General features: G+C 41.5%; 1 protein-coding gene across 3 annotated transcripts in view; it reads right to left on the bottom strand.

Moving 5' to 3' along the window:
• Positions 1-1,300: 1,300 nt before the first annotated feature.
• LOC111162924 (nucleoporin SEH1) overlaps positions 1,301-12,831 on the bottom strand; it is a 118,965-nt gene continuing 107,434 nt past the window's right edge. For 2 of the 3 annotated variants that reach the window (XM_089894868.1, XM_030764287.2), the window contains 5 exons: positions 10,950-11,069; positions 10,449-10,570; positions 8,879-9,008; positions 8,386-8,444; positions 1,301-1,748 (listed from right to left, as the gene is read on the bottom strand). In XM_089894868.1, coding sequence (XP_089750994.1) covers positions 1,610-1,748; positions 8,386-8,444; positions 8,879-9,008; positions 10,449-10,570; positions 10,950-11,069 — 570 coding nt within the window. In that variant the 3' untranslated portion in view covers positions 1,301-1,609. The remainder of the gene's footprint in view (positions 1,749-8,385; positions 8,445-8,878; positions 9,009-10,448; positions 10,571-10,949; positions 11,070-12,831) is intronic. The other variant, XM_030764288.2, reaches the window with a different exon arrangement.

Raw genomic sequence — 12,831 nt, forward strand, 5'->3', positions numbered from 1 at the left:
CATGCAGCCAAGTCCACAAGGTGGCATTTCCTCAGGCCGACCCCACAGAACAGCCATTTTGTGGGTCATCCCAAACGCAGGGAGGACCTCCTCAAGCGAGCAGCGTGGGGCTTCCCACCGACCTGAGGGCAGGTCAGCACAACAGTGGCCCTGGGCCTGGGTCAGCCTTGCTCATGGAGCAAACACACAATCACCTCCACATGCGTCCGTGCATCTTCTGGGGTCAGCACCGGGCGCAGGAGAAGTAATGGTTATAACACCCCTGGGAGGATTGCGTTTCCAGCCACACTCTCACCACCGGCCTCTCCTCACCTCGTGTCACAGCCCATGCTGCTCCGAGGTCGTGCCTGCCCCTGCGGGGTGTCCCCGCCGCACCCCTCCTGTCTGCACGAGCGTCCACGGGCGTCGGAGACGGGAACACAGCCCAGTGCTCAGTGGGCTCAGGGCGCAGTTAAAGACTTACAGGATCCCCTGTCCCAGATCTTTCCCTGGGCATGAAATGAAAAATCTAAAGAGGAAACAAAACAGGGAAGTGTCCACTTTAGGAGTGTGGACACTGAAGAGAGCTGACACTGAAGGAGAGCAGTTTTAATCACAGAGGGATCAACAGTTGTGGGACTGCCTCTACCCTTCACCTGTGATTACTGACCCATTTGGCAGACGTGTAAGACTGTCTTAAATCTGTGCTCAGGAAGGAGAGTGTTTCTCTGTCGCGGTTGTAAATGCCGGGGGTTAGAGCCCTCCTGGCAGCTCTGCACACCCTCCGAGGTCCTTCTGCTCCATTGATAATACCCGGCTGCGACCCCCACGCTGCTGCACAACCACTCACCAGCAATGGCCACAGAGCAATTAATACTCACGTCTCTCCTGGTAGAACCAGGGAACGTCACAGCAGGAGAGCACTCTGTCCCCTCGGGCGGCTCACTGCCCTCACTCCCTGTGCCCCAGGTCCCTCTGGTACCTGATGGCAGTGCCCTTCTACACCGGATTCTGGAGTTGTCCCATCCAGCTTTAATTTCAATAAACGCTCTCTTAAAATATACCATCAACCTCTCCAATGTGTCTGCACAGAACGTGGAGCCTGCCCCACTCCGGAGAAAGACAATTTCTTTGAAAGGAAGCTTTCCTTTCTACTCTGGGCAATTAGCTAAAAGACAAAGGAACCGAGAAGGAATTTCTTAAGGGAAACAGAACTGTAATGGAGGAGAAAAATCACAGAACAGACCAAGGCGCTTGGAAATAATTAGCAGAATAAAGTGATATTCCAATGTCTACATGACAGCATATAAAAAAAAACAAATTCAATGGAAATTAAGTTTATTTCTGGATATACCAACTAAAATATACGCCATATTTATTCAGAATATCATAATCAATGCAAAAATAGAACTCTCTTCTCCCCTGTAAAAGTTAAATACAATACTGTAGGATAGTTACATGATTATTTTAGTCAGGTCTTCAGTATTAGCTTCTCAAAAGAACAAATCTATAGTTAGAGACATCCAATTTATCATACAAAATATATACAAAGGCGTAACTGTAGTATAGAAAAAAATGAAGTTACCAAAATATAACTTATGTCATTTACTTTACACAAAATGGATTCTAGTTAACTTTTCCCAAGAGCTTCACCAATGAGTCGAACGGCGACACTCTTGCCTTCGTCAGTTTGAACAACGAGCAAAGCTTCAAACTTGCCCACGGACATGGGCTTGAACTGCACAGGCATGTTGATGTAGTGCTGGGCTCTGCAGAGAGAAAGGGGTGTCAACACCAAGGCCACGGCACACGGAGCCCCTCCAGCCTCACGATGCCTGGCAGAGAGCAAACACGGTCAAGGACGCAGGAGCCAAGAGGCCCAGGGCCTGGTGCTGCATCTGTAGAAGCAGGAGGCCACCGGCCCCAGAAAGGTCGGGGAGCACGTGCCACCAACCGCCCCCGGGGCAGCGGGACCAACATTTACAGGGCTGGTGGGTTTTGCTCCAAATTTCATATGAAACCTTCCAAAAGTCTTCTTGAAAATTTATTTTCAGATTCTATTGAGGCAGGTAATGAATGCCCTGTGCTTAAAAGTAGTACATGGGGGGGGGGGTGTTTTTGCTCATAAAATGGTCCCAAAAGCTTCAAAAATACACCTTTATTCCCAGGGAATGAGACAAAGGCACTTTCCCACACCTGTGTGATGTCACCAACTTTCTGTCTTAATCATTTTTGAGTGAAACTTTACAGCTTTCAGACTCTCCTCAGAGGGCAGGGGCCCCGCCCTTGATCTCAACCACACGTGTTCAGGATCAGCCACTGGATCTGACCTGTGCTTTTGTTTCCAGCATGTTTCCTGATGAACCCAGCACAGTGGGCTAGAAATTCAGAAAACAGTCTAAGTATTTCAAAGCCCTTTTCCTGCATGTAACTGATAACGCAGAATATACATATTTAAAGTCTGGGTCATTTTCCTCCAATGCATTTACCTCATTTCCCCACATCAAAGTTAAGGTGCCTTTAAAAAAACTGGTACCTTTCGACGGCACTGACAAAGGACAATTTTCTCTTTCATGTTAGCATCTCAATCCTCAGAATGACGTAGTACAATCTGCCAACCTAAGAGGCTTTTTAACTTATGAATTACTAAAAGCATTAAAATACCCCAAGTAAATCTCTAGAGGATCCCATTATTAACATGGAATAAAGAAACCCATATTTAACTGAGGAAGGGTTTTGAAAAACATATTATGACAAACATGTATCCCCTGCTTTAGATTTACAGACACTGAATAAATGGGGGGTGCAACTTAAAAAGAACCACGGATTCACACAACTCCAGCACCAGCAGTGCGGCGAAGCAGTGACTGTGCTGTTACCAAGAGGGCTTTACACTCTCTCCACACACATACACACTCACATACACACACACGCACACTCCCACCCCCCCACAGCACACACTCACACCCCACACACATGCACACTCACACACACATATACACACGCACACTCACATACACACGCCACACACACTGATATACACACACCACACACATATAAACACACCGCACACACACACACACACACGGGAACACGTAATAGGAAAGCACATAGACACAACACAGAGATCTAGTTCAAAACCTCCTACCATCCAATGACGAATTTTGCAGCAGAGGCCCCAGAGCAAGCAGCAGGAGGTACAGAGGCAGGGCCGGCGGGGTGCCCAGAACCCCCTCACCCCTCATGCCCGTGAACCTACAAATTACAGCAACCGTAATTTTTCTTTTTCTTTAACTTAAAACGAGCACTTTGCTGCTCCCTGGCTTCCCTCTGAAGGACACAGCAGGGCCTGGCTGCTCAGCTGCATGGGCTGGCTCACCAGGACCTGCATGCGCTGCTGTGAGCCCAGCAGACGGGGCCTTAGCTGCAATGTCCCAGCAGAGATTAGATGTGAACAAAGTTAACAGAGGATGCTTTCGGGGGTAAGTGGAAACACAACAAATTCTTCTTAAAAAGACATGAGAAAGAGATGATCACCTAGAGCCCAAGACAGAACCTTTACCAAAAAACTGCTCATTAATGCTCCTTTTCCATTAGCTCCTTCACAATCTACCACTTTCCGTGGATGACATAAACCTGCCCAACACACGCCCTCCCCCAGCACCTCCGCCTAAGGCAAAACCCCCAGGACGTGCGGGGCTCCCGCCTACTGATCTGCAGTCAGCTGACAGTCCCCACCGCACGAGGAGAGGGGCCTCCTGGGAGGGCGGACCCGTGGTGACGGAAGCCGCGCTACTACTTGGGGAGTGGGGTTCACGGGTCCCAGGGCAAGCGGCCCCTGAGGAAGAGAACGTGACCACAGGGGACAGGGAGGGGCTCCCCAGGAGCCTCGGCACAGACTGTCTACCCGCCACAGACTGTCTACCCGCCGAGGCCAGCGCCGCCATACCAGCCCCCTACAGCTCATGAGCCCGTCCAGGGTCCAACAGTCTCGTTCTCGGGACAGGTACAAAGCCCTCCGCGCCTGCACTGACAGCAGCCCCTGCCTCAGTCTGCGGAAGAATTCTCAGGTGAGCTCCACTTTAGGAGAGTGGACACTGAAGAGAGCTGACAAACCGCTACTTCTCCGAAATAGAAAGAAGTCATTCTTACATATGAAAAAACCAGCTTTCCCACCCTCCTTTACGTAAGACTTAAGACTTAAGCCTACGGACATGTCATGAGAGAAGACTTTTCTACGACTTAGAGTTTACTTCACCTTGTTGAACAGATCAAAGTTACTGCTTTGCATGCATGGTTTTCTTATTCATATTTCATCAAGTTTATACTGAGTTGCTAATTATTAAAGTTGATGCTGGAATCTGTAACATATATATTTATCCTAAGTTCCATAATGAAATGCATCAGAATAACTTTACCTGCCACCAATAAAGTATAAAATTACCTTATTTAAATTTCTTTTCAAAGTATAAAAAGTTAAAAACATTTTAAAATAATAACATGTTTGAAGAGTATAAGCAAACAAAATGTATCTTGTGATGCTATTTTAAATGCTAGCTTATGTAAACTGCCCGAATTTTGCTTAATTACAAAATAGTTTCTCATGTTTCTAAGTTCTCTTAGATGTTGTGACATGACCTAGGCTGCAGAGAAAAGCAGTGAGTGTCTAATTCAGGACAGCTTAAAATGTTCTAGCACTGGAATGGCAAGTCACCAAGTTCAACTCTATAAAAATGTCTACTTTTAGATTACTAGAATGAACACATTTTATATTTTAAAATTGGTTTTTAGACAAGTTGAAACTAAGCAAAACGCCATCTCATTTATAAAGGTTCCTTGTTAGGAATGCTTTAAGCATCACACCTGTCATGTCAACAGCACTGCAGGGAGCTGTGCGTGAGGAGGAGGAGGAAGTGCTGCTGGGACACGAGATGGGCACCCAGGCACACGAGGAAGAAGGACATTACCCGCTGGTCACAGGGGTAGGAGGAGGAAACTGAAGGTGACAATTATGAAAATACTCTTGACATGTTAACTGCCAAAATTACATTTCAATTTAGGTCGTGTGGTCTCCTGTGAAGGTCTAAAAGCTCACTGGCGACCACAAACTGCCTGTGGGCCTCACTCAGCTGGCTGGTCCCTACAGCCCTGCTAGGCCAGAGGCTGCCGCATGTAATGCTATTGGGATCGAACACAAACAGGTTCTTTTTCTACAAAGGATCAAGAAGGAGCTGATTTACAAATTTCAGCTAAAATATAATTCAATTTTTAAAAATCTGTGAAAGCAAATTAAGCAAAGAACATAACATCAGAAGAGAATTTGAAACTACAGTGTATTTAATGATGAAAGCTGGAAAAGGAATGTTTATCTCCAGGTAAGTTGACTGCATCATCCTTCAGCCATAAAATGGGCAAGTGGCATAAAGCCAAGTAATTTAACAAGTTATTGTAAGTAATGAGTCCTTACCAAAACTGTAGATGAGCTGAATGCAAACAGTGTTTTTTAAAAAGCTGTTAGGCTCTTCAAGGGAATTTTTTTTAAATCTGAAGGTTTCTTGAACTTTTTTAAAAAGATTTTTTTAAAGATAAAAGCTCCTTGAAACAAAAATCTGAAGCCCCTCCAGTAAGCTGTGACAGGTATACACTGGTTTACACATAAGTATTCCACCCCCTCTGCTTCACGTTTAAAGACACACACCTGCAAAACACTGACCAAGCTCAGGGATGTGAACCAGACACAGAGTAAACGGGAAGCAGAGTTAATAAGACCATTATGATAAAGTTCAAATTCAGATAATAACGGTGTTCAGGACAGATCACTTACTCAGTATCAATTTGTACTCTGTTACTAAAAAGTGTCACAATTGGGAATTTAAACAACCTATTTTTAAATAGGTGAATTGTTTCTGCAGCTCTGCCTCAGTTCAGCAAAGCCAACCTACTCTACTGACTGTGGAATGTCGCCAGTCTCAGGCCGTCATGGGAGGGACCCACAGACAAGAGCTCAGGGCAGAAAAGCGTGAAAGCTCAGACTTAGGAGTGCTGTAAACCCAGGCCCCTCTCATCCATGTTCTCACTGAAGGGACTGGCTGGGAAAGCACCGACAGAAACCGTGATGCTCTATCGACATTGTGGGTCCTGCTGGGGCTTCCCAGGACCACCTCTCACATACTCCTGTAACGAGTCCAGGCTGCCAGTGGCTTTTCATCTCCATTTCACAAATTAGGAAACTGAGGCTCAGAGAAGTTAAGTCCATGGTAGCTTTCTAGGTATATTCATTGCTGACTCTGCACAACTCGTGCCTTTAGGTTGGGCTCCTGAGAGGCAGGTTTCATAGCACATGGGATGGGGGAGGGGGGACGAGAAGGGGAAGAAAGGATGAGAGGTGGAGAGAACGGTCCCCACGACTCATCTTCCAGTATCTGGAGGTAAGTGTAAGCTTCTGAGTCAGTGCTGCTGGTCTAGTAACTCAGAGACAGCCCTTGAACGCCTGCAAGTGGGCCAAGTTTTCACAAAATATAACATGTTTCTGGGACAGCCTCTTGATACTAAAATGAAAGATCTTATAATAACTAAATTGTTTAATTAAAGATTCAAAGATGAAGATAAAATTATTTTTCAGTATTAAGTGCAACAGAACTCTACTGTTAAAATTCTAAATAACAGTGACAACCCAGTTTGAGATTTCAGCCTTTATGTACATCATATGGAAAAAGAAAATTAGCAAGACCCTAAAACAATTAACAAAATGGCAGTAAGTACATACCTATCAATAATTACTTTACATGTAAATGGATTCAATGCTCCAGTCAAAAGAGCAGCTGAATGGATACAAAAACAAGGCCCGTATATATGCTGCTACAAAAGTCACTTAAGATCTAAAGACACTCATAGACTGACAGAGAGAGGATGGAAAAAGGTATTATATGGAAGCAACCCAAGTGCCCATCAACAGATGAACAGATAAAGATGCGGTGTAGATACACAGTGGAATACTACTCAGCCATAAAGAAGAGTGAAATCTTGCCATTTGCAATAACATGAATGGACCTGGAGGATATTATGCTAAGTGAAATAAGTCAGAGAGAGACAAATACTGTATGATTTCACTTCCATGTGGAATCTAAAAAACAAATGAACAAACATAACAAAACAGAAATAGAGTCATAGCTACAAAGACAAAACAGGTGGTTGCCAGAGGGGATGGGGGTAGGAGGAAGAAAGAAATAGGTGAGGGAGATTAAGAGATACAAACGTCCACAGTTCCAAAATAAATGAATCACAGGTATGAAATGTACAGCGTGGGGAATATAGTCAATAACTACGTAATATCTTTGTGTGGTGATGTATCATCCTAGATTTAGTGTGGTGATCAGTTTCAAATGTATAGAAATAAAAACATATAGAAATACAGGAATTAACAGTGTTGTAGGTCAATTATACTTCAAAAACAAATGCATAGAAAAGATAAGATTTGTGGTTACCAGAGGCAGGGGGTTGGGGGAGGGAGAACTGGATGAGACGGTCAAAAAGTACAAACTTCCAGTTGTAAGGTTAAGTACGTACCAGGGATGTGATGTACAACACGATAAATATACTGAACATGTTGTACATTATATATGAAAGTTGTTAAGAGAATAAATCCTAACAGTTCACATCGCAGGAAAAAAAAATTTTTTCTATGTCTTTAATTTTGTATCTATATGAGATGATGGTGTTCACAAAACTTATTGTGATAATCATTTCATCATGTATGTAAGTCAAATCATTATGCTGTACACCTCAAACTTACACAGTGCTGTATGTCAATTATGTCAATAAAACTGAAAGAATATATATACATACATACACCTTAAAAATAAATTAAAAACAAACACATTTTTAAAAAAAGAAAATAAGCAGGGATGACAAGAAAATGTAGCCCTGATTTAAGAACAATACAGGGTTATTTGAAGAATGACAACTGGAAAATAGGATAATAAAATTTTCCCAATTAATCTGGGAAGGTTTTTGTCCTAATTAGTTAAAATTTAAATCCCTGATTCTCAGTGTAGTGAAAATAACATGTGACGCAGAAATCACTCTAAAGTTAATCACAAGATAATTAAGGTTCTATGTAAGTATATGGCTGTCAAAATACTGGGAAACAGGAGTCACGCACTAAGTCCAAACACTGCGCAAGTTTGAGTTGCTACTCACCACACGAACCCACAGGTCATGGAATGTTTCCCTAGCAGGTTCCTTGTCTCCTTCACCACGTGCTTGGTGCTCTGTGGTGTTGGTGAGGAGGATGAGGGGTTGCAACAGAGAGAGACCTCACAATCCTAACCCCCAAGAGCAATCTCAGGCTCCTGAACACAAAGACCTGCACTCGGATGAGAACATTTTGATTTATGATAAACTCACCTCAAAGAATATTTTGAATGTTTGACGTAGAAAGGCTCTCTGGGACTTAAAAACTTGAGCTGGAATTTAATATGAAACATTTTATGAAGTTATACAAGTTAGATATTTGTGCATGCTTAAATCAACATACCGTATAGCCACAAAATGAGGTAAAACGATAAATGCTCATGAAAACACTTAGGGGAAGTTTAATGAGTTTATTCTAGTTCTAACTGGAGTAAATGTTGTCCAGAAATATGTTGGTGTGATAGTACAGAAGAAAACAAGAGGAAAAATTAAAAAATGAAAATATGAAAACAAATACTAAATAATTTTCAATTTTCAGGTAAAGGATCATGAACTTCCCTTGAGTTTCTTTTCAAATAACGGTATTAAGGCATTTTAAAACTTAACTATTATAACTTAAAACAAGCTTCTAATTATCAGGAAAATGTTTATCAAATAGTAGAATACACTTACTTTTCCAAAACCCACAGCTAGATTTCCAACTTACCAAGTGTGTAATAAAAGAATTATTTCGCAAATTGACTTTCAACGTCCTTGACTCCCCAACTCTCGTTGGCAGAAACCGATACACATCTTCTGGGGCATAAACTCCTCGGTGGGTGAGGTCAAGCTGCCTGCTATGGAGATAGGTCTGAAGGTTAACTATTTAAAATCCATAGTAACTTAAACTATTTGTATATATTACATTATGAAGTGTGGCTTTGTTTTCTCCCGCAACTCAGTTAAAGTAGCTCTGTAAAGGCGACCGACTAATGTGTGTTAAGACAAACTGCTTGCGGCAGGAAGTGTCCAGGGGTGTGGGGAAGCAGCTGAGACAGCAGTAGCGCTTCCACCTCCCTGAGAGGAACTTAACATATTTTCCTTACAAGCACCTTCCTCCACAACTAAGTTAGACCTAAATGTTAGTTAACTAAAGATTATAAGAAACATTTTCATGTAAGTCAGAAAGAAAAAGACAAATACCATATGATATCACTTATATGTGGAATCTAAAATACGACACACATGATCATATCTAAGAAACAGAAACAGGCTCGTGGACATAGAGAACAGACTGGAGGTTGCCAAGAGGGAGGGGGGTGGGGGAGGATGGAGTGGGAGGTTGGGGTTAGCAGATGTAAGCTTTTATAGAGAGAATGGATAAACAACAAGGTCCTACTGTATAGCACAGGGAACTATATTCAATATCCTGTAATAAACCATAATGGAGAAGAATATTAAAAAAGAATGTATATATATGTATAACTGAATTGCTTTGCTGTGCAGCAGGAATTAATACAACACTGTAAATCAACTATACTTCAATTTAAAAAAAGTTAAAAAAAAAAACACATCCCTGAAAAAAAAATTTTTTTTTTCATTAGGTAAAACATTTACATACTATCATTAAAGCTTTGTAAGCTGCTGGTATAACATACATTTTTCGAAGTTTTTAAGAATCTACTTTCATACACTGTGTTTTGGAATGTAAACTGGAACAGCTACTTTGGGAACATTCTTTGGCAGTTTAAGGTTAAATAAATTTCTACCGTATGACCCAGCAATTCTACTCTTAGATATTTTTACCCAAAAGAAGTGAAAAAATATGTCCACAGAAATACACATATAATAATATTCACTGCACCTTCATTCACAAGGGCTCCAAGTCAGAAGCCACCAAATGTTAAAAGGAAAATGAAACAATCGTGATGTGCTCCTATGATGGGGCACGAGAACTCAACAACAAAAGGAACAAACCATAGGTACACTCACCAACACGGATGATCCCGAAATCACTACGTTAAGTGAAAGCCAGACACAACTTGAGTGCACATGTGCATGAAATTCCACAAAACTATGGCAACACACAGGAACAGAACAAATCCTGGGTGAGGGTGGGGGTGGCTGCAGAGAGGCATGCATGTGAGGACGCTCCAGGAGAGAGAAACGGTCTCTACCTGGCTGCAGTGGGGGTGACGTACATCAATCACAGGTAAGCCGCTGGGCATTTTACCGAATGTAATTATATCTCAATAAAGCCCTGGGAAAAATTCATGAGAATGACAGAAACAACATACCCAGGTATGAGAGCAGACGCCTCTGATACAGGTTGTCTTCGGGGCTTAAGTAAATTATCTATTTTAATGAGGCTATTTGTGGAAATGCGTGAATTTTCAAGCTCACGTTGTGCTTTGACACTCTGTATAAAAAAATCACAGGGTGGAGGAGGAGAGATAAACATGTGGACACTTACCTATTTGAATTCTACTACTTCCTTCCTAATTTTTAAAAAGGAGATTTAAGATTTCTAAATTCCTTTAATCACAAAATGCTTTATCTTGTACTGTTTCTTTCTCTCTCTTTCTCTCACACACACACAATCTTACCTAATTAAGGCAAACAAATTTCATAGAGCCAATCAATAAAGACACGTAAGAAAACTAAGATGATAAGAATCTATAACAGAATTAATGGGATAACAATAATACCAAAAACAACAGGCCAGTTTTTCATGCCAGTTTCCCTTGGTGTCTTTAAAACACACCCAATAATTTACTTAAATTCAGTGTAACACTCACGTGTCCAGAGAGCTGGAATCTCAAGGTGTGCTTCAGGTGAGGCTCTTTAAGAGGGTGACACTCAACATCCCAAAACTGGGCATAGTCCCCTCTATCTCTGGGCAAAAACGTGATGGAGACCTACAAACAACACATCCAGGAGAGAAATTCAGACACGGAACCTTACACACATGCAGTTAGATTACCAATTCAAAGTGTGGTATGAAAAAATTGAAGGGAAAAATGTCTTTGCTTTGGCTAATTCTGCCACTAATCAGATCCAAGTATACTTTTCTTTAAGGCTTTAAGTAACATATTCCTCAAAATGTAAATTTTTTAATTAAAAAAAAGTTATTAATTACTGTAGCTCTGTAGTACAGTCTAAAGTCAGGAAGCCTGACTGCTCCAGCTCCATCTTTCTTTCTCAAGACTGCTTTGGCTATCTGGGGTCTTTTGTGTTTCCAATCAAATTTAAAAATTTTTTGTACTAGTTCTGTGAAAAATGCCATTGTTAATTTGATAGGGATTGCACTGAATCTACAGATTGCCTTGGGTAGTATGGTCATTTTAATAATATTAATTCTTCCAATCCAAGAACACAGTACATCTGTTGTGTCATCTTTAATTTCTTTCATCAGTGTCTTACAGTTTTCTGAGTACAGGTCTTTTGCCTCCTTAGGTAGGTTTATTCCTAAGTATTTTATTCTTCTTGATGTGATGGTAAATGGGATTGTTTCCTTTTCCCTTTCTGATAGTTTGTTGTTACTGTACAGAAATGCAACAGATTTCTGTACGTTAATTTTGTATCCTGCAACTTTAGCAAATTCATTAATAAGTTCTAGTTTTCTGGTATAGAAAATCTTCAGGATTTTCTAAGCATAGTATCATATCATATGGAAACAGTGAGTTTTACTTCTTTTCCAATTTGGATCCATTTTATCTCTCTTTCTTCTCTGATTACCATGGCTAGGACTTCCAAAACTATGTTGAATAACAGTAGCGAGAGTGGACATCCTTGTCTTGTTTCTGACCTAAGAGGGAATGCTTTCAACTTTTCACCGTTGAGTATGATGTTACCTGTGGGTTTGTCATATACGGCATTTATAATGTTGAGGTATGTTCCCACTTTCTGAAGAGTATTAAATCATAAACGTATGTTGAATTTTATCAAAAGCTTTTTCTACATCTATTGAGATGATCATATATATTTTTTGTTTTTAATTAATTGATTGATCAATTAATTATTTTGGCTGCTTTGGGTGTTCGTTGCTGTGCGCAGGCTTTCTCTAGTTGCGGCGAGCAGGGGCTACTCTTTGTTGTGGTGCACGGGCTTCTCATTGCGGTTGCTTCTCTTGTTGCGGAGCACAGGCTCTAGGCACGTGGGCTTCAGTAGTTGTGGCGCACAGGCTTAGTTAGTTGCTCCACGGCATGTGGGATCTTCCCAGACCCGGGATCAAACCCGTGTCCCCTGCAATGGCAGGCGGATTCTTAACCACTGCGCCGCCAGGGAAGTCCCTGATCATATGGTTTTTATTCTTCAATTTGTTGAAGTGGTGTATCATCACACTGACTGATTTGCAGATATTGAAAAATCCTTGCATCCCTGGGATAAATCCCACTTGATCATGGTGTATGATCCTTTTAATGTATTGTTGGATTCAGTTTGCTAGTACTTTTTTGAGGATTTTTGCATCCATGTTCACCAGTGATATTAGTCTGTAATTTTCTTCTTTGTGTGATATCTTTGCCTGGTTTTGATAACAGGGTGATGATGGCCTCATAGAATGAATTACAAAGTGTTCTTTCCTCTGCAATTTTTTGGAATAGTTTGAGAAGGAGAGGTGTTAACTCTTCTCTAAATGTTTGGTAGAATTCACTATACCACAAAGCTACAGTAATCAAA

Source organism: Delphinapterus leucas, chromosome 14 (assembly GCF_059928025.1).
Source record: "Delphinapterus leucas isolate spDelLeu-1000000601 "Yukka" chromosome 14, BTC_Dleu_Yukka2, whole genome shotgun sequence".
Taxonomy (NCBI): domain Eukaryota; kingdom Metazoa; phylum Chordata; class Mammalia; order Artiodactyla; family Monodontidae; genus Delphinapterus; species Delphinapterus leucas.